Consider the following 22,549-nt stretch of genomic DNA (forward strand, 5'->3'; position numbering starts at 1 on the left):
GGAAAGGATTGCAGTCCTGTTGTAATAATATTTCAATTGCTCATGTAAAAAGTTTGCTTGATGTAAACACATTTTTATTTATGTCCAATAGAAACCTATTAAAGTGAAGGGAATAGAGGTGTGTCTTAGCCGATGTGTGTGTTTATTTGCAGTCTTAACAAAGCTGCATGGTGCAGGGTGCTTCCCGTCACTCTGGTGGTGAATGATGAAAAGGTGTGAGACAAAAGCTTGGTGGTTTTTTGGCCGAGCCATCCTTAGGTGTCGCATCTTCCAAGCCTCAGCCCTTTGCACACACCTGCATGGGTTTTAAGTTCTGAAGCACTGTAACGACAAGTTATGTGTTCCCTGTTCCCTTGCTAATGTTTTTCTCTGTTCAGCTGAGGTAGAAAATGTCTTATGATAGTCTGGCTTTTTTTGTGTTGTGACCACACTTACCTGGGTGAGCATCCAGAGTGTAAAGCACCTCTAATGCTCTTTCATCCTGTGAGAGTGAGAAACTGCCTAAGGCATACCTAACTCACGGATGGATTCAGAATATTCCTAACATCCACCCAAAAGAGCTGGTGCTTAAGAGTATTCTTTATTAGTTTAGGTGCTGTGAACTCCTTACCTTAATGAAACGTGTATATGCTGTGCACCACATGTCTGTACAACTCTTTTACCTGTCCTGAATCAGAGTCCTCAGCTAAACTATAGTCTTTAAGCCTTTCCTGTCTTACTGTACAGTAATTTCCCATTCAGAACAAGCAGAGCATGTGTCCTTCCTTAGAGGATCCATTGTTTTCAGAGGCCATCCGAAGTGCACTCCTTCTTTTTAAACAGTGGCTTGCAAATTGCAAGACTGATGCTTCATCTAGTGACACAGCTTTTGAAAGTTTTGCTTCACCCAGTGAAACAAGTTCTTAAGTTCTCTTTATACAAATATGTCTAATATATCATCATACCTGCCTCTTCAAGGATGACAAGAAAATTCCTATTAAAATACTTCCTAACCCAGCACAGTTGGGAATGGTGGTCATGAGTATTAGTCCTTAAACAACTAGGTCTTGAAGCTACTGCCAAAATATCAGGTGCTGAACTTAAAAAAAACCCAACAAAGTGTCACTGAATAGTCTGTCAATAATTAATCATGAATCTTGTGAAATCTCAGAAGAGAAACAGCCAACTCCTATCTGCTTCCAGTGACGTACCTGCACCCCCCTTTCATACTTGTGTCAGTCAAGCAAATGGTTGTTCCCATGGAGATGCACTTCTCCCTGCCTCTTTCTTAATAGATTACATTTCCTTGGGTTAAAAAAATAATTCATCTGAAAGCATTGTTATCATGCAAATGATGTCATGTGTTGTCTATGGGATTACCTGTAGCTATCTGCCACTCTTGTGCTTATCCACGGTAATTACCGGTGCTTGATTTATATTTTTATATTCAATAAATATGAGAAGTGCCAGCCATAGTTCAAATTGATGCAGACCCCATAGGAGCTATAACTATTTAATTAATAGTTCCCCTCATTTGCTGTTGAAGATGCATCATCTGAATAGTTGTTCGTCTTTGGCAGTCTGTGTTCTAGTGAAACTTTATGCCACCAGTTATGTTGGTGTCTTGTACACAAAAACCAAAGTACACCACAAAGTTCACTATCTTTTGAAGTTGCTTTTATTGGGAAAACTTACAATCTCATCAGAAAATTAAGTCATGCTTGTTTGATGCTAAAAACTAATTTTCCCAGAACTGTTGACTGTCGTTAATTAGATCTCAACCCTTGAATATTTTATTAATAGAGTCCTTATTAGCTTTACTGTTTTTTGGCCCAGGCTTGGTGGAAGGTTAATGGACATATGGGTACCTGGAATAGGCAGCTTGATGTTTTAAATATGTCAGCCCAATTTTAGCAATGTCTTAAGGCTTCTTGAATTTCCATTTTACTTTGACCTTTTTTGAAAAAAAAATCAAGTAAAATATGTTCAGAGACAGCTCTCCTAAATGTGTTTGGTGCTTATTAAAATGCTGATTTATGCTTGTTTAGCATGTGTTCTTTAAATCAGTTCCTTGTGGACTGAAAAACAGCTCACCCTAAAATCTCAAATGACCCCCAGTAATTTCAGAAGAGAGACTTTAGAATCATCCTATGCATTTTTTTTTACAAAACTATAGCCTTTTCTACGCTGTTCACTTTATCTTTGTGTTTTTAAGGGCTTGCTCGATTCTATTGTATTGTGTTTTAATCTTGATAGCAGGGAACTTTCTGTAACTTTTAACTTTGCTTAAATTACTTGAAAAAACTTGGAGTTTTGTAATCCTTCAATTACAGATGAATGTCTGGTTTTTCTGTTTGTTCTGGTGTCATTTTTCTGTTTGATATATACTACTTGTGTCTTCTTAAATCTCTTTCTTGAATGAGGTCAAATGAATACTCACCTACAATAGCCTCGTTTTAATTATGGAAATAAGAGTATATAGACCACCTATTGAGTGTCTTAAATGATTCATCTTCTCATTCCCTTTTTTGTCTTAACTGAGTGATACTGCAAGTAAAAAGTTAATGGTAATTTGGCCATTTCAAATTGCTGTCTTCTGTTTGCTCATATTGAATGAAATCTGGTAATTACTGCTATTCTTAAGGCAAAAGCCAGCTTCCATGCCTGTGATTAAAATTTCATCTTCATTCATTATAATGAAGTTTAAAATAGTTTCCTTTCTTTTGCAGAGAGGGTATTTTCTATACATTTTGAATAAGTCTTACTAAGCAAGAGACCTCCAGCATTCATCTTTTAAATTGTAATTTTCTGTAATATAATTCTTCCCATGTGCTGGGGGGGTGGAAAGGAATTCCCATATCCATTTGGTTGGAGTGGGTGTTTGCCAGCACCATCCCCAGAGCTGTCTCTGAGTGCAACTCCATGGGTTTCCCCTTCTGCAGCAAGGATGATCTGTGCCTGCTGGCTCATCTCTGTCATGCTGAACAGAAACCTTATCTGAAGGAAGCCAGAATAATTGAGAAGTCGGTTGTTTGTGTACTCAAAATAAAACTTCTACATTTTTTCCATCCTGTTGCAAGTCATTTTCCTGGCAGCAGCGCAACTCCCCAGGCAGCAGCGTGCCATGAGTGGCTGAAGCGTGTGATCCAGCAGCAGGGTGCCGTTTTCATGGGAATCCATGATTTCCTGAATGTTACTGCTTTTGCTTCACAACCAGCACTGCATATAGGCTTTTCTTAGAGGTTTCTGATCTTGTTCCCTTTAGTGAATAACTACATAAGAAACCTTGAGGATGTTTCTACTCTACTCTTGGCGAGAGCTTTTGAACAGGTGCCCTGCAAAAGAGAGAGGTTTCTTAAAATGTGTATTGAAAAGGATATTGGACACCAAGAATACAGGGAGAGGAGTTTGCAAATCTGTAGAATTTGCAAATAGAAACAGATGAGTTTTGGTTGTGATGGCAAGTAACAGTAACCCTGATAACATTTCACAGACATGTTTGAGTTGCATGAGAAACTTGTTAAATGACTCCTTTATTAAGCTTCTGGAAGTCTGCAAAACTTCTCAGTAACGTTTTAGTTTTAATTCACTCAGTATGCCAGATTTGAGAAGTAAGAATTGCCAAGTGAGATGTAATGTGGAGAAGCCAGTTGTTGCTTGCATGGTTGTTCCTAGCAGGTTATTTCAGAAGCGTTATGAGCTTCTGAAATATCCAGGAGTATTTTGTGTGTTTGTCAACCCCTGTGGTATGTGTCTACCTTGGTCAGCCTGTAGATCTGCAACAGTTCCTGAATGCCATATATACTGGTGCCTCCAGGAATCAAGAGTTTTATATCTCTCTCCTTTGCCCAGTTATTTTTATGAAAATGCTGGGTTTTTTTCAAATTTATAACTTCATATTTTCCCATTTGAGAGCTACTTGGGACCACTTTCTCAGTGCTCATTTGGAAATTGACAGGGAAGTTAGCCCTTCTTTCTTTGCAGAGTCACTGCCTAATAAGAAGCAGAAATGAGGAATTGGTCGTTCTTTAATGCAATGTTTTTTAGCAATGGAAAACTGTTCCTCTTTACTGTTGGTTAAGAGGCTTGGTGTACTTCCTTTTTACATATAAATATTTCAACTCAGATTTAAAGAATTACCATTATAGTTCTGTATAACATGGTTATGAAATCTCATTCTCCATAAGTTATCAACCTTTTAAGTTCTGGTGTGTGTGTTATTGGCCTTTTTTTTTTTTTTCTTGTTTTGGTTTTGAGGACTTTTTCTTTTTAAAAATATCTCAGTGATCCAATTTTGGTTGTTCTGATGTGATATGTGTGGCAGATTTAATTGTAAAGGTGGTATTTTGACATTCATCAGATTGCTTCTAAATTTCAAGTATTGGAATTTGATTACTAAAGTCTTTTACTGGGGGAAGTTACTTATATGACTCTAACATTATGAGTTTTAGCTGAATATTTTCCAGTTCTTCCACACTAATTTTTAAAAGGGTAATCATAAGAGTATGCAAAGGATTTTTGGCACAGTCAGAGCACTAATTGAGTCTTCAGTACTCTTTGCTTGATGAATTTGTTTGTTTATCATCTGCAAGATCACAGAAAACACATTAAATTGTGATAGAACCAAGTACCAGTTTGAAAATATTTCTGTTAGTTCTTAATTAGTTATTTCCAATTCTAGTCTTCTCTGGACACCATAAGGGTAAAAATTTTGCTACAGAATGAAAGAATTGTGGAAACAAAAATAAATATGGTATCACTATATAATAAGTATATTGTTGGATAGGACAGCCCCTTAAGCCTTATAGCTCATGTTAACAGAAACAGGTCTGCCTTACAAGACAGACAGAAGTTCTTTTAATCTCTTTTGGACTTCAATTTCCCAATGTTGTTTGCCTTGCTTTTCACAGATCTGTAAGAAATGCTAGTCGTTCCATTCAAAAAACAGCATTTAATAAAGTCGATTAAAAAAAAAATAACTTCCACAGTATATAGCTACTTGTCAAATTATTTATAACATATAAAAATTCCTAAGAAGGAATTATATGAAGTTTTTGTTTAGCCAAACATCTCTAGACGAAATTAGTGATAAAATCAATCCCCTCATGGAAATTCAGCAAAAATAAAAGATTTTTTTCTGTGTCAGTTATTGTTGCTTTGAAGTTTTCTAGCTTGTCAGAAAATACGTGCATGACAGTAGTGGCATGTTTGTCACGCCTCTTGGAGGATTGGATGAGGGAAGTTAAGTTCAAATTTAGGGAGAGGAACTAGAGGAAGTGTTTATATACAACACAAATTCTTGCTCAATTTCCTAGAATCCTAGAATAGCTCATAGCTCATTTCATGGTTGAATTTGGTCGACAGAAGCACTTTCTCTGCTGTTCTTCATCCTGCAGTGTAGTTGCGTTGCTCAAAGTAAGCATGTTTGTTGGAGAGACAGTGTGGCAATGGTGGTGACTCTTCACCAGTGATGAAATTGAGGAGAACATGGTTTTGTGGTAGTGAGAGAAGTTATGGGAACTCCTTTTAGGTGTGGTGTCTTTAGTTTCGGGGGAAAAATAAGATGGAACAATTGCATTTCTTCCGTGTTCACGGTAATAATAGATGATTGTGGTTACATAGATTGCTGAGAAAGGAGAAATGGGAGATGTTCAGAACGATTTCAAACACAGAGAAGAGATTTCTTCCATTCCCATCCAGAGCACATGGAGTTGGGTGCTGGCAGTGCTTATGCCACTGGAGTGGAGGCAGATGATTACTATAATATGTAATTGAAATACTTTGCTACTTTCCAGAAATATATCTGCCTCACAATCATCATTAAAACCTACACTTAGTTAAAGTAGCCATTTTCACTTTATTGATGATCTTTGAAGATATGGAGACATACTCAATAGCAGCAATACTCTCTGAGCATATGGAAAATGACATAAGAACATATTGATGACAGGGTAGGGTCTGCCTTCTCACTGTCAATTAGATACATAATTGCAAAAAAGGTATTCATTTTGAATTAGTGTTACTATAAAATGTTAAAATATTTATCTAGAATTCAAAACAAACTCAGGAGTTTATGGGTTTGGACCTATTATACACCCACAAATGTTTAAACAATTTTAATATGCATATCAGCTGTGTCCACTGAAAGTAACATTAAAGGAATCCAAGTCTCTGCTTGGTGGAACTAAAACCAGACTTTCTAAAAAATACTGTGTTGTAATTTCTAAAGAAACATCTGCTTGAGAAGGAAAAAATCTGAAGTTGCAGAGCAGACTAATGCAAAAGAAACAAACAAACCCACAACAAAAATTCCCAATGAAAATGAAACAGAAACTTCATTCCTTTTTAAGAGCTGAAAGCAAAGAATTTTGGTGAATATTCTGGAGAACTCATGGTGCAGAATAATGCTTCCTTTATTGCTTGATAAAAATTTCTCTGCTGGATGTATGCACCAGGCCCTTTATCTGCTCCAAGGTGAAAAGCCAAAAGCAGCAGTGAATGCAGAACCTGAAGCTTGTTGCAGTACGAGCTTGTAATGGTTCAGAAGTTTGCTTTTTTCAGTTTACAATTGTATATATTGTATTCTGTTGAAGTTTTAGCTTTTTTGGGGTAGATAGTTGAAAGAATGTGCTGCTTCAAGAATTTAAAACAAATATATAATGGAAACCATGATGTGGCTACCTTTCAGCTGATTTTTCCACTGTGACAGTTGCAGTAAAATGTTGCAAGGCTGAAGGAATAAAGAAATCCTCCTATTTTTACTCTATATTGAGTAAATTTGTTCATCATATTAGAAATTTTATCTAATAAGTGTACTTTTTCCCCCTTTCTCAGGCAGAATGTCTGTGTGTGCTTAGAGGTACATTGACATTTACAGATCAAAGAATAAGTCTTTATTGTATTTATAACTATGTGTGAAAAGACAAAAGGATCACCGTAACTCAGTTTCTCTATGTGTGTTGATGTCTTTGGTATTATTTTCCTCAATTATCACCTTGGACTACCCTTGGTTTTTCCCCTCTCTGAGCCAGTTATGTTTTAACCTGTAATGGCTGGCCTCAGAGCAAGCCCAAAAATGAGCTCCCAAGGTAGTTTCACAGCTCACTGTTAAAGAGAGTGACTCTATTGCCAGCAGCTCTTCCTGTGCCCTCTTCCTGCTGTGGAGGCAATCTTTTACTTTTTTAGCATTAAAGTTTGTGTCTGAACCCTCAACTCTTCTGTATGTTTCGTTTTTTTACATAGAATAAAATACTTTAATCATTCTGCTAATTATGTCTTTTCTTCTGAACCGGTGAAAGTACATTTTTTTCCAAGGTACTGTCTTGTATTGGATTCATTGTGTAGCGTTCCCTTCTTTCTTCCTTTCCCCCAGGTTCCTGGGAGAACTGAAGTTGGCTGAGGCAGCAGAACTGGGGCCGCAGTGTGGGTCACTGCATTGCACCTATCTGCCTGGGTTGAGCTTTTTCCATAAGCACATGTTTATAGGACTGCATATATTTGTGTGCTCTGCACGCTGTCATCCCCTTTGGCTTCACGTCCTAGCCCGTGAAGGTGGTAGCAGAGAGAAGAAACAGCCGACAGTAGCTGAGGTCTTGTGTACCTTGTTTGGTGTGCGGGGCTGGGTCACCATTCTAAAGGCCAAGCTAAGGTGACTGGCAAAAATCAATAGCGTCTGTATGTACTCTGGGGACACCATTTTCCAGGGAATTACATTGACTCAAAGAACAAGAGATTTTTCAATACATAGGTGAATACAGTGACTGTTCTTTCTCCCACGTTACAATCATTGGAGAAGTCTTCTCCTTCAGATATGGCTATTTCCTTCAATATGCAACCTTAAGTAATTCTTTCAGTATTACTGGATGGATTTTTTTTTTTTTTGTGGCCTTGGGCTGTCTTGAGGTTTAGTATTCCAGGGGATTTTTAAGTATTAATTTGTTTCCTTTTCTCTAATTGTTTCCAGTTGAGTTCTGTTGCTTTCTGTTTCTCAGGTTTTCCGAAGACCTGACTGGGTGGCTGTTCTGTGACATGTTGTCGTACCATGCAAACAGAATTTGTAAATCAGCATTCACACCAAAAGAAACTGGCCTTTGTCTTAGAATATGTAAGGAAAGGTTTCCTTCCATTTTCCGAGTCTCAAAAGTTTTTTGTTTTGTGGAGTCTTTCCATAAAACAGGAATTGACATGCGTGGAGTGTAGGTAGACAGAAAGATCAAAGCTGCAGTGCTGGAGAGAAAGGCCACCTCTGTTGTTTTAAGGGGAAAGGCTCCAGCACAGATGGCTTTTTTTGAGAGTTGCTTCAATGGTGAATGTGATCGTTTGCTGACAGGTTATTTTTGTGGTCTCAGCGCATTCTTTTGGACCTCTCTTAATGGCTGGTCAACTTGGACAGATGGACATTTAAGGGTACTCGTTGTAATAGATGACTATTTGTAGCTGTACTTTGCACTAGAAGTTGTTTTAGGACTTAGGCTGTAGACTGTCTAAATTGTCATTGCCATCACTCCTGTTTGCAGTCTTTAGGATTTTGTAAATTAAAGGAAATGGAAAGTGAAAAAAAAAAGAGGAAAATTGTATTTTGATATGGTGGAAACATCATTCTTCTTGTGTATGGGCTGTACCAGTTTACTAACTCACCTGTATGATATTTTTTAAATTGTTCATTCAGGAAATTGTTCTCCAGAACAGGAGATAAATCTATTACTTTACTATTACCCTATAGTTCTTGAGTTTAAATCTACAGAAGAAATTGTTCTGGTTTGTGTGTGAGTCCTGAGGTTTTGTGTTTTGTCCATGAGGACTAAACCTCAGAGGAGATAGGCTGTTTTGTTAAGTGAGCCATTTCATCCTGTTACTTCCCCTTCAGAGACAGAGAGGCTTGGGTTTGTGTATGTAATTGCAAATAACCCAAGAGCCCTTGATTAATGAAGCTGTGTGCATTGAAATTCAGAGAGGAAGTTAGTACAGGAAAGATGACACTTAGTTTGCTTTCCCCTTCCTAAAAGAAGTTTGCAAACTGCAAAAAAACCTGCAGTATCAATAACAGGCTTCTAAGGATTTTTGAGGTTTCTTAAGAGAAAAGGTAATAAATGCCTTGTACTTTCTTGTAACACTTATTTAATGTTGGAAAACGTTAGGGTGACATGGGCATTCTGGCCATATGGTAAAATTACTAAGGCTTTATGTCATGCTTGGTGTTGGTATGGGTCAACTGGAGTAAAACACAGTAAGCTCAAAGGACTGTTGTACTTTCAGGAGGGACTGTCTTGAGCTTTTTGTTGCTGAGATACTGCACTTTAGTCAGTATTCGGATCATTGTCTTCTAGAGCATTTCTTTGAGTTAGGGGGCTGTATAATTGGGGCTTTGTAGTTTCTCGGTTCAGGTTTGGGCTTAGTGATCCGTACTTCAATCTCCATCTGTAACATCCATTACAACTTTGTTTTTCAGATACAGAATTGAGAGTAAATTTGAGCATACAAGAAGTGAAATGACTAAGTTAGAACTATAGTTACATGTATTTAAAATAGAATAATTCCATCGCGGTTATTTGGAAGGATCTTTAAATTGGAAGGTTGTCATCTTGCATTCAGATAGTCTACTTTGTACTTGATGTATTTTTTCCCCAATTTCCTTTTAATTGAACGGGTTAGTGTTGGGAAGTCAAATTTGTATCCTTAGCTGTCCTGTGCACACCTCTTTTACTTCATATAAATGTGATATAACTAAATATAAATCATCTTTCCACCAAGTGCTGGAAGGGGAGGGGGAACATAAGCTATGATACACTTCCTGAGGGACAGGAGTGTGCATTGAGGTAGTTTGGAGCATCTCATTCATATTAGTGACTTCTTTGTCAATAGCCTCTGTTAGTGTTTGTGAAGGGGGCAAAACAGTGCAGCTTTTCTTCTTGACATCAAGGGAACAGAAAGCAGTGGGAAGGCCTACATGGCTACTGTGCCTTCTCACACTTTATAGATATGTTCTTAGAGTTACAGGGCTGCCTTAGATTTAAGATATTTCTGGAAAAATTCTCATATCACTACATCTTTCAAAATCAAGATAGCATAATTTATAAGATTACAAATTAGGTGGAAATATTTGTACTTATGTTTGAAAGCAGAGACTGCGTATTTAAAGCAAGCAAGCTTCAGTTTAAATATGTAGAGAGAAATTGGAATGGTCAGTCTTGAGAAACCCCATTCATTTTATATGTCCTCTATTTGAGACCAAGGCAACTGTTTTCCTGTTGTACAGAGGATTTGAAATCCCAAGACCATTTAAATTTGCCTAGTAAATCTACTTCATTTTGACGCTGGGGTAAGACCATACACGAGGCAGTTTATGAAAGCCTCCAGATTGTACGTTTGTCTCTGTCCCCATATGTCCCAATATTACATCTGTATAATTTTAACCTTTTGCTCTGAAATGTGATGTGCTGGGTACAGAAAACTCTGATACTGGGATTTGAGTGTACCTTACCTGTAAATTACAGGAGTTAATGCAAAAGTTGTTTGTAATATAGTTGTTGAGTTGATTTCTTTACAGAAGCCTCTAGACCGAATAGTGTTCGATGCATGGAAAACTTTGACACTACTTTTTCTTGTATTTGAAAAGCATTGATAAAGCAGCCTGGTTGTCGAAATGTCAGAGTTTCACTTTGACATTTAGAGAAGAGTTTCCATTTTCTGATCTGTTCTAGTGTGGCTTTTTTTGATATTGAGCTTCGTAAAGAAGATACAGAAAGTCATTAATTGAGCGGTAAAGCTTCATTTCTGTATTGCAAATGCAGTTGAAGATTCCTGGAATTTATAGCCGTGTCCTTTAAAGAGTGCTGTTGATGGATATGTTGCTTCTAAAACACTGACTGTCACATATGGATCCTAGCTTTTGAACATTTTCTTGGAAACTGTATGTGTAGGTGGATGGGGAGAAGAAGGAGTGGGAGGTTGCAGTCTGAAAATGGGCAGAAACGTTGGGGTTTTCTCTCTGTGTAACAGAAGAAACTTTGGTCTGCTGAATTCCTTAGTAATAAAGAAGCAAAGACAAGTTAATTTAAAATTATAAAAGTAATAATAAATAACAAAACTACATGAATGTCTAATTTGAATATTCCAGTTGACAAGAAGTTGTGTTTAGCTCTGTACTGAGTGGATGAATTACTTAATTTACATTGCATTATGGTGGGGGTTTTTTCTGAAGAATTTTCCTGGAAAGTTAATGACTTCTTTCTTAATACAATTTTTAGTTTATTTAAAAACTGACACTGTACACTTTGGAATCTTATTAAATGTATGCATTAATATGCAATATAATTCATTGTCATAATATTCAGAGATGAATAACTTACTTGTTAAACAAGAAAAGATCATTGTTTTTAGCTGCATCTGTTTGAAGTCAGATGGAATTGCAATTCTGTGAGAATAGTCAAGAAAAATAATTTTAGGTATCTTAAATAAAAATTGGTTAAAATGTCAAAGAAATATTACTTCTAGATAAAATGAGAGATTTGTTTGTTTCTGTTTCATCTAACAGAAAACACTAGATTAGTAAATTGAGTGAAAATTTCTGGTTGCCTTATCTTTGAAGATTTTTGAAACAAGGAGAGCTGCTCTGTAAAATTTGATTGAATGTATACAGAAACTAAAATGTGTCTCAATTTCAGCTGAAATTTATTTCTTAACTTTTTATATAACTCTGACATTCGCAACAATTTTTTTTTTTACTCTGGGTATTTATATTGGGAGTTCTCCCAGTTCATTTGTTTGACTTCCTCAAATTTATCAGCCTCAAACTTGTTTATGTTGAATCTTTCATCTCTTAAATGGAAGTTGTTGTTTTAAAATATAAGTTTAAATTTTTCAGCACTCTGGAGTGCTTTGTTTCCGTTTGAATTGTAATGGAGTTATTTTTAAAGAACAAAATGGATTGCTATAAAAAATTGGTTAAAATGAAAATATTTCCATTAAAATTGTACTGTACTCATGTTCTCTGTGTGGCTTCTATGATTTTATGGAGTTCTTTTGGGGTTTTTTTTATAACCATAAAGCAAGAGGTAATGTTGAAAGCATTTTACTCTGGAGGGAAGGTGCCTAAATTAAAATGCGTTAAAATTAGTGTGAAAAATATTACAAGTAATTGCTTTGTTGTTTGGTTTTTTTGTTGTTGTTGTGGTTTAATTTTTTGTTTGCTTCTTTCGTTTTGGGGGTTTTGTTTGTTTTGGGGTTTTTTTTGTTTCAGGGTTTTTTTTTAATTCAGAGAGTAATGGTCAGTAATATTTTTTAAAAATTAGTTACTGGGTAATGCATATTTCCCATGAAATATCTTTTTTAAAGTTCTTTTTTCCCATATATAAATTTTCAAATATTCATTTTAAATTTAAAACCCATTCATTGACAGCCTGTGGCAGATTTGTGAGTGTACATGTGTCCCTTTCAGCTCTAGTATCAGTTTCCGTGTTTTGGTTAGCTAATACAGCATATTTTAGTTTGTTAATTGAGAAAAAAGCTTGTTATTTTTGTAAATAGACTATGAAAGAGTACCTGTTGGTATTTGATGCACTCTTAATTCAATATATCTCTTTGACTCTTATCTTGCTCAAGTTACTTTTTTGCCAATTTACAGTTTTGTAGTAACACATAATAACTGATCAAAAACTAATTTCAAACATAAAGGTTTGAATACATTATAGAAAAATTAGTTCCGACTCATTATGATAAAAAATCTATTAAGATATGTAAATATGGCAATAGATGAAAATGTACAAATAGTTGGCTTTCTAATTGCCACAGGGAGAACTAACAGCTTTACTCAGCAGCATCCATTTTTATATTTCCAGCTGCATATTTAGACTTAAAACTGGCTTTTCCAACATTGATACAGGATATTTGAAGAACAACATTTAATAGAACTCTAGTCTCTTAAAGAAGAAGTAGTTTACAAAACTCAGTTGTATTGAGACACTTTTGTTTGTTTTGCAATGTATTCTGTAGTCTAAAGGTCACTTTTGGAGGACAGTGTCCTTCCTTAATTGTTCTTGATATTTGAATAAGAAGCTGTTGGAGGATTTCTAAGGAGTTGTATTTAGTATTATTATTATTATATGCTGTATTTAGTAATATTTGCTCTTTTTCACTGAGTGCTGAAGGGAGGAATTCTGTTGAATTTGGCATTGAGGAGTTTTCAGTTCAGTTGAGGAACTGAATTTGGTATTGAATGGAGGAATTCTGAGGAATTTGGCATTGCACTTATAATTTCTCAAAGCAATAGTTTTCTTGTACTGCAGTGTTTTTCTGAAAGAATTTTCGGGGTTTTTTTGTCCTGTACTTTTGATTTGATGTGCAGGTAAGCTGCAAAAACATCTTTGCTCATCATTTGTATATTAAAATTATGTATTAAAATCAGAGCAGGTTTTAGAAAAGGTAGTTTAGGAGAATTCAGATGACACTGATGACATGCTAACAATTTCTCAGAAATTGTCATTTGGTACTGAATAATGTTTTTTGTATATGGAAGAAGGAAAAATAGAAAAGACAGTAATAGCAAATCAACTTTAAAAAAAGTCAGGTATCAAATCAGCTTAAAATTCCTTCAAAAAAGAAATGCAGGTGTATTTAATCTAAAGTTAAGCTACATACAAGATTTTAAAAATTTAGGGAGCAGTCTTGGGAAGGGGATGCTAGAGAATTTGACTGCAAATACCTTTAATGTTTGGTTCATGTTGTTCTTAAGCAGAATTTAATAACTGTGAGTATCCATAAGCCTGTGGAGATGTTCTTTCTTCTCTGGGGATGATCAAATGCAGTTAGAATACAAAATGTGGTCACTCACCAGTTTCAGACAAGGATACCAGCTTGCAGAAACATGGAATGACTTGTCAAATAAAACTTAGTAAAATTAGGAAATTGTCTCTTTTTGTAAATAGGCTTTTTGTGTAAAGGTATTGTGGAATATTAAACCATAATTAGCAAATGGAATACAAACTTATACTAGTGATAAAAAATGCCTTTCTATGCAAATGTTATGTATGTGTTTGATAAGCTATGTTTTAAGATCACGTTTTAAATATAGTTAAACTTGTTTATCCTATGAACCAATTTTCATAGAGGCTGTAGCTCTGCAGCCTTGTTTCTGTGCCATCACTGAAGGCAGAAGGGAGAGAGAAATCCTTTTATTTTAGCAGAAGGAGTCTGGGCATTTGGGGCATCTGTGCTGACAAGCAGCCAGGCTTCGGGCCAGGAGTGTGGCCAGCAGGGCAAGAGACACATGTAGGGGTAGGGAGCTGGCACTGTCCCAGCATCGGGCCAGATGAGATCGACCAGAGGGAAATTCCACCACTTGGAGCTCTGGGACTTGGGGAGCTCAAGACATTTCCTAGGGAAGTCTAAGGAGGGTGAGGTGGGAAGGCTGGAAATACTGTGGGGAGAGGGAATTGAAGGTGCAAGCTTGAGGACCTTATAGGTACAATGTAAAGGCTGTCTCAGGGTCAAGCTGGTAATGAAGGGGTGCTTGCACAATGGAAACTTAAGTGACAGGAAGCAAATTCATAGGAAACTGGTCTTCAGCCTGCTGCTCAAAAAACAAGCTATTCTTTAGAGCTGCAGCTGAGCTAGGAAAGGAAGACAGCACGTAGTGGTGTGACAGGCATGTTTCTGAGTTTCCCTTGGACTAACCATGGGGCCAGAGGATTTCTTTCACTGCAAAGAGGAGGATTTGCAGTGGGTCTCTTCTCTGGAAATGTTGCTAACCAGTTGATTGATATATATATATAGATATATATATAGATATATAGATATAGATAGATAGATATATATATATATATTTTTTTTTTTTTTTTTGTCTCAGTAATATACCCCAAGAATTATACCAGCTCACATCTTTGCAATGTATTTATATGAGTGAAAATCTCTCATATAAATACAACACTATTCACAATCTACAAGTAACCCAGGGTTACTTGCAGATTGTGAATAGTGTTACTTCCTATGAATTGTAGTAACAAAGCAACTTTTCTGCTCCTTTGCAATGCTTCTTTTCCTTCCATACTTTTCTTGTCACTTGAAAGCTTAACCTCTTGCTTTAGATTACTCCTTACAGCAGCTATTTGTGTTACAAAGGATTATGGCTTCCACAGCTTACAGATGAACTGTAACCAATGAGTCGGAATAAGAAAAGTACAGTTGCAGTAGAAAGGTAGATAGATTAGTAGATAGGTTTTCAATAGAACAAAGACAATAAAACATGCCAAAACTATGACTGGGATTGCAAGTATATTCAACTTTTGTACATGTGACAAAGTGCTTGAATATTTTCTTTTCTGTAAAATTCTTTGTATGGGTTTCATTCCATTTGGACATAATAAGATCCCCTTACAAATAGTAGTAAGTGAACATTTCTGTTAGTAGAATAGTAGTGTTTACTCTTCTAGAGATGACTCACATAGATTGTACTTTTCTTTTTTTAATGGAGTTTTTTGTTATAGATGTATATACAAAGTTTATAATTGTCCTAACTTTATTCTTGCTTAGCTGTGGCGAGCCATCCTCCTAAACTGTATTTTTAGACTTTCCTAAGGAAATGAAGCTTACATTAGTCATACTGTCACAGTCAGCTGTCATAGTCCATCCATCTGTCCATCCTTGATAACTCAGCCAATTTTAGGCAAACTTGACAGACTGGCAGAGATAAACTAGCTAGTTTTTTCCAAGTCTGTGCCTAGGAGAGTCATTGCTGGTGTCCCTCACTGGAGAAGAAGGCAGAGCAACCCCAGCTCTTTGCTCAGTCCAGGCAGGTGTGAAAGGCAGTGGGGTACCAGGCACTTGGCTGGCCAGCCCAACAAAGGTAGGGAGGAGGGCAGCACCAAGGGGAGATGGACTATGCTTTGAAGGCATTTTGGAGATAGCAGTGGGGAACTAGAGATACAAGAAGGGCCTGGGGATGTGAAAGTAGTCCTACGATAGGGGGACTTACTGAGAATCCTACAGGAGGAAGAAGAGGAATAGCTCAGCAGGAGGTATAAAGAGAAAAACAGGAACAGATTTCCTTCATCCTGCTCATGGAACAACTTGTTTCTTCTTCACTCATGGACACAGTTATGAATGTTGCAGCCTCACATAAAAAATGATTCTTAGATGCTGCGCATGCCCTTTGCAGTGCCTGACTGCAGATGGGTCTCTGCATAGTTTGTTCCTTTGGTCAAACCAACTGGAAAGTCTTTGGTGCACTTTGCTGCTTTTGCAAGAGGTTAATCATTACCATGCTGTCAGCCTTAAAAAGTTTGTTCACATGAAATGTTAAGCTTAAACTGAAGAACTCCTGTAGTCTGTTGATAGAAATTAGACACTTTATTATGGGTTGGTTTTTTTTTAAATTTTCCCAAATTTGTAATGATTTATGTTTAATGGGCATGATAGAAAGCAACATTTGAAATATCAGATGCGTTGGAGGGTCTGTGAAAAAAGGGAATTTATTTCTCTAGATACTTAAATATATACCATTTTCTTGTCACACTACATCCCAATTTCTCACAGTTATCTCTGTGCTCAGAGTTTCAACTAGTTAGGGCAGCTACTTCACTATCTACTGCTTTTTTTATTTGTTCTTTTGCTGTAAGTCCAAGAAGTGAACTGTATACCTTCATTAGTGAGCTGATAAAAGCTTAAGTTTTTAATCTGGAAGGTTCAGTCTCAGTGGAGGGCTTTATGTAGAGTGAATCTATTGAAATGCAGTTGCTTTTTTCCCATGAATTTATAACAAGTAATTTCCCCCTTTTCTTAACAGAACGACCCTTAAGTTATGTTTGTTTATATCACTGTAATTTAACGCTCATTAGTTCTGAAACATCCTTGTCTTTTTGGTTAAAATGATCTCTAAACTGATGAAAATTTCCAGTCTTGGCAGAGATCAGAGCCTGACCAGCTTCTGATTAGTACTCGCTTGTATGCTCTTTTCCTGTGATTGTCTCCCCTAGTACAATAAGCTGCCTTCCTCGTTTTGCCTGGAAGTGCAGCCACTGGCTCTTGGCTGAAGTGATGTACTTAGAGTGACATTAGGATGTAGCGGGCTCCAGCAGGAAACAAGGCCCTGCTGGGGAAGGTCAGGAAACACTTTAGGGTCATCAGAATTTTCTGCCGTCTTTTGAGACCATAAGACCATGTATTAATTAATGTAATTAACCCTTCTAGACAGCAATCCCTGCATCATTATGTGTGCACTGTTTGCTGCACAGATAACTGAAATAAGCATGAAGTTTTGTGGTGAACAAACAGCTTTGCTGAAGATGCCCATTGTATATGCAAGTACATATATACCTAAACATATTAAAACACACTTTTAGCAGGGTAGTGGCTGGATTGAATAGGCCTGAATTGTTAAAAATGAAATAGCATGCATCTCCTTATTTCAGATTATTCAAAGAAACAAAAACAAAGTACCTTTATTTATATTCCTTCCATTAAATATTCCATAATCAGCATGTGTGCTCTTGTGTCTCAACTAAATCTCTCACCTGCCACCCAGGCTCTAGGGGTATGGAGAAAAGTACAAATGCTCCTATTTTTGTGATGGTTTTGCCTTCTGTCCCTTCCAGAACATTTTGCACGTTGCTTGGCTGTGCTATACTGAGATGTAATCTTTTGTTTTTCAGAGATTTTACAAGTGAATTTTGCAAGAGAGAGAGCTACTTGTTCACTTTATTTATTATTTTGTTTTTATATAAGCTTAAGGAGGGATTTCTGCAAAAGTTTGCAAAGTACCAAGGATGTTGTACAGTTTTTCTATATCTAAACAGACATTAGTATGGTTTTTCTACTTAAAAAAAAAAGGTCATGTGTTCAATGTTACTGTTATTTATTCTGTACATTGTATTTAACACTATCATTAAGACCATGACAGGACATCAGAATTTACAGATTATAGGGAAACATATGCAAATGGTCTTCCTCATCATCCGGTTTCTGCTGTACATGATGAAATGTAGGTGAAAGAGGTGTGGGTTTCAGAAGGGGGGTTGCAGTTGGAAGGAATTGCAGCTGTGCCTGCCCAGGTACTGCCAAAGCAAAGAGAGCAATACAATCTGCAGAGAAACTTTAGGTTTTATTTCTGTGCTTGTTAATTTTTGTAGGTTTTCTTTCACTTTTTGTTTGAGCCAAATTGAAGTCATCTCTAAAATTAAAAGACATGGTCATTGGGCTGGAATTTAAAGATACATAACAGCAAGCTCAGAAACGTTTTAGTGATTAGCTGTTCTAGCGAAGAAATCACTGTGTTTAAGTGTGTTTAAACTCTGCTGCTTCTGAGAAGTCATTATAACACAAATTGCTCTTTACCTAATGGTGCATCAGCTGGATGTTAACAAGAATCTCTTAAAGCTGTTGCTATTTCCTGGCTATGTAGTGTTACAGAAGAGATCTCCATTTAGCAGTGTTGTTGAAATGAGGGTACAGCATGTCACCACATCCAGCTTTTGCAGTCTGGGGACAAGCATTCCAAGTGACCACTTTACATTTCTGTCTTTAACAGGCTTGGGAAAAACCAAGAGAAAGACGAGCGCAAGAGACGCCTCCCCCACTCCCAGCACAGACGCAGAATACCCTTCCAACGGCAGCAGCGCCGACCGGATTTACGATCTTAACATTCCTGCCTACGTGAAATTTGCCTATGTTGCCGAGAGGGAGGATGAGCTGTCCCTCGTTAAAGGGTCCCGAGTGATTGTCATGGAGAAGTGCAGCGATGGCTGGTGGAGAGGTAGCTACAATGGACAGATCGGCTGGTTCCCTTCGAACTATGTGGTGGAGGAGGTCGAGGAGGCAACCGCAGATTCACCCAGCTTTCTCAGCCTAAGGAAAGGCGCTTCCATGAGTAACGGCCAGGGCACCAAAGTACTCCACATCGTTCAGACACTGTACCCATTCAGCTCGGTCACAGAAGAAGAGCTCAATTTTGAAAAAGGGGAAACGATGGAAGTCATTGAAAAGCCAGAAAATGACCCAGAGTGGTGGAAATGTAAAAATTCCAGAGGTCAAATCGGTCTTGTTCCTAAAAACTATGTAGTAATCATTAGTGATGGTCCTTCTATGAACGCTTCCCATCCACCTCAGATAAGCTACACGGGACCATCTTCCACCGGACGATTTGCTGGAAGAGAGTGGTATTACGGGAACGTTACCCGGCACCAAGCAGAGTGTGCCCTGAACGAACGGGGAGTGGAAGGAGATTTCCTTGTTAGAGACAGTGAATCTTCGGTAAGTGGTGCTCGGCCCGCAGGTTCGTAACCCCCCGTGCATGGGTTAGCAAGCAGGGCACTTCACAGATTCCCTGTCTTTTCACCCTTAAAGACGTGAGCAGGCCTTCAGCATTACCAACCAATACCCTCCCTGCTGGTGAGAATTGGTCTGTCAGTGAAATGCAGTGACATTTACACTGAAATTTAACAGCTGTGGTCTGTATTATCCAGGGGGGTTTTTAACTTAGTGGGCAATCAAGTAAATATTTCAGGTTTCCATTTGGCTTTTCATGTGTTTCTCGTGCTATCCTCAAATTTAAAGCATTACAGTATAAAATAATTCTAGTTGATTGAAAATTTGGTCATTGATTTGATCTTAAAGCTGTTTTCAAATAGAATCTTTGCATTTGTCAGTTCTGTTCTGCTTTTAATTGAATAATTACGTAGTTTCTTTATTAATTAAAATCCCATTTTGATGTATTTTTGATCTACTAAGATAATTTAGATTGTAATAAGGTAAAGTTATTATTGCATCTAGTTGTTAAGATTGTTAAATACAACAGAGAGGGTCAAGTCAGCAGCTCACATGCCTTGTAAATTGAGCCTTGATGACATGAAGGGATCTGAATAATTCTGATTATGGTTCATGTAGTTCTGAAAGTCCAGATTTAAAATTCAACTGAAAGGACTTTCATGTGTGCTGGGGCCAGAGAATTTGCAGTTAAAGCACTAAAATGTAATTATCCTTTGACTGTGATTTTGAAAAGGTGACAGATTTTAATCTTATATCATATGTAACATTGACAAAATAGACAAAGAGCAATTTTGTAACAGTCCTAGATATTTTTATCTGAAGACAGTATTGTCTGATTAAATTTCAGGCAACCTCTCCTTGATGAATTTGCTCTGCAAAAAACATGATATCTATCACACTACCCTTTCTTTGAAGCTCTGTGTCATTGAATTCCTATTTCTGCTTAATTGTAATCACTAAACGAAGGCAAATGCAAATAAACCACAGGAGAAACAGGAAAAAAAATTGAGAATTAAATAAAAGTCAACTAGAGGAAGATAGGAAGAAAAATAGGAATTTACTCCATGACTGATTTACGGAGGCTGAGAGGAATCAAGTTTGTTCAGTCAACAGAAAAAAAGACTGATGTGGGATACACAATCTTCTAAAATGTAGAAAGCCACTGTAATCATTAAATTACAGTAGTTCCTTATTTTTTCCAACATTCCTTTTCTGTCAATGTCCTGTGTGATAGGGACATTTGAGATGTGGATTCCTGGTGTGCCCGTCCAGCAGGTAGAGCTCACTTTCAGATCTAGAGGCTGCACTGTGATTTGTCTTGAGATTGTAGCTAGCAATTTCCTTTCATCTCTTGGGAAATTACCAGAAGGAGAGTTTGAAAATACATTACTTCAAATACAAAAATGCTTACCTGTTTCTCATTGCATGACGTGTCACAGTGACCACTATGCTATGGCTTGGGTTTTTTGCTCCTAAGAGTCTGCCTCATCTTTGAGTAAACAAACTACCTTGAAAGAACACAGTAACCTTTTAATTTAATGTGCCATCAGAACACTAAATCCTTGTCTTCAAAGCAGTTTCAAACTTTTAGCCTGCATTGTTGCTGGAGAAATCATTGCTTTGGAGTACAAAAAGATTCATTCAGAATGTGTTCTTCAAACTATTTCTAGCATCTAACACTTAGTGGGATAACAGAAAATTTATTCAGTTCATATCACAGTGTGTTTCTTGCACACCTGCAGGAAAAAGAAAAGCGCTGAATTGAGGAACTTACCTTTTTTCCTTCTTTTTGTACTCTTTGTCTGGTCTTGCAAACCCTGTATTTGAGACTATTTTTATCAATGAGAAAACTACAGGTATGCATGTAAATGCCTCTCTTGTATTAGTACTGCATGAGAGTTGTACTTTTTATTAGGTTTGAAGAAATAATTTACTGCATCTCAAACTGTTGTCTGCCCTGATCTTTATCTATCATTCCATCATATAGTGTGTTTGTGCATGTGAATTATAAAACACTGGGAATTGCTAGTTTTTTCCCTGGAGTACCACAAATGATAAGTGAATGGGCGTACTTGATAGCACTGAGAAAATGATCATAAAAATCTATTTCAAACTTATTGTGTATGGAATAAAGAAAGAGTTTAGCAATAACTCATAAATTTCTGACAGTTGCTGTATTTCACACATGTGACTACAGAGGTTGTTCATGCTGTGGCTAAAAGTCATCAGGAATGTCTTCACAATCTGAGCAGATGGTCTTGATTAGAGAAAACAGACTGAGCAGAGCAAAGCTGTCAGCTCTCTGATTTGCTCATGTGACCACCAGACCAGTACTTCCCATTACACTGTGTTGTTAACTCACCTATTAAAGCTGCAGACGCAGGGGTTATTTCTTTCTAGAAAGGCCCATAGATCAAACTGAGTCATGCTGCTAATCCTGTGCCTGATTTTTGACCTGTTTTAGAGTTTTCTGTAGCCTTCCATCACCATAGTTACAAAAATTGGTCTGCATAAAAGTTTTCCATAGTTTCAATTTTGCTCTTGTTACTGAGCTACGAAAAGCTTTCCTTGGATAGGTGAAGGTCTGTATTATTCTGCATTCACTTGATGAGACTGTCACATTTGTGCATTTGAAGTGTTAGTAGCTGCAAGATTTTACAATATTTCTCTAGGTTTAACTTACCAGATGTTTGTCTCTCAGCTAGATTCCTTTAGCCAAGAATATTCTCCTCAGTAACACTTAGATCTACAGGATGCCACCATAGAGCAGAATAACCTGAGATGAACTCTGTAAGGTAGCTAGGAGCCTGATTATCTTCATTAATTACGAAATACTATTATTAGACCATAAACTTGTTTGAACCATTTAAGCCCATAGTTTATGTAACAGGCACAGTTACCTACTGATAACATTTTTGCCAAGTATTGTACCCAAGTAATGTCACCTTAGTTTTGTAGATCTAAAAGATTTGGGCCTGTGCCTAGTTAGAAATACTGCTAACTAGTTGTTCTTTCTATTGCAGACTACTAGGTTAATGAGACCTGCAGTTTGTCTCATATAAGTAACAAAACAATGAACAAAAAATGCAGATTTAAGCTATGCAGTCTCTGTAGAGCCACTTTTTGGATTGCAGTCTCTTCAGCAGTCAGATTTTTGCTCTCTTTGTGTAGTTCCTAACCCAAGGGAACAGGTTTTGGCTGATACTGGTGGTCTTGGTTGGGTGGTTGATCGTTATGCTTTGAAGATCTCTGATTTCACTGAGTACAGAAGCAAATTTGGGTGGGAGAGGGTTGTTTTGCTCAGATTCACACCAGA

The 22,549-nt window shown here is 37.1% G+C and overlaps 1 protein-coding gene across 1 annotated transcript in view; it reads left to right on the forward strand.

Annotated features, from left to right (window-relative positions):
- Nucleotides 1-22,549, forward strand: part of NCK2 (NCK adaptor protein 2) — an 84,822-nt gene that overhangs the window by 54,893 nt on the left and 7,380 nt on the right. The window contains exon 4 of the mRNA XM_063392667.1: nucleotides 18,497-19,218. Coding sequence (XP_063248737.1) covers nucleotides 18,497-19,218 — 722 coding nt within the window. The remainder of the gene's footprint in view (nucleotides 1-18,496; nucleotides 19,219-22,549) is intronic.

Source organism: Prinia subflava, chromosome 3 (assembly GCF_021018805.1).
Source record: "Prinia subflava isolate CZ2003 ecotype Zambia chromosome 3, Cam_Psub_1.2, whole genome shotgun sequence".
NCBI classification, from domain to species: domain Eukaryota; kingdom Metazoa; phylum Chordata; class Aves; order Passeriformes; family Cisticolidae; genus Prinia; species Prinia subflava.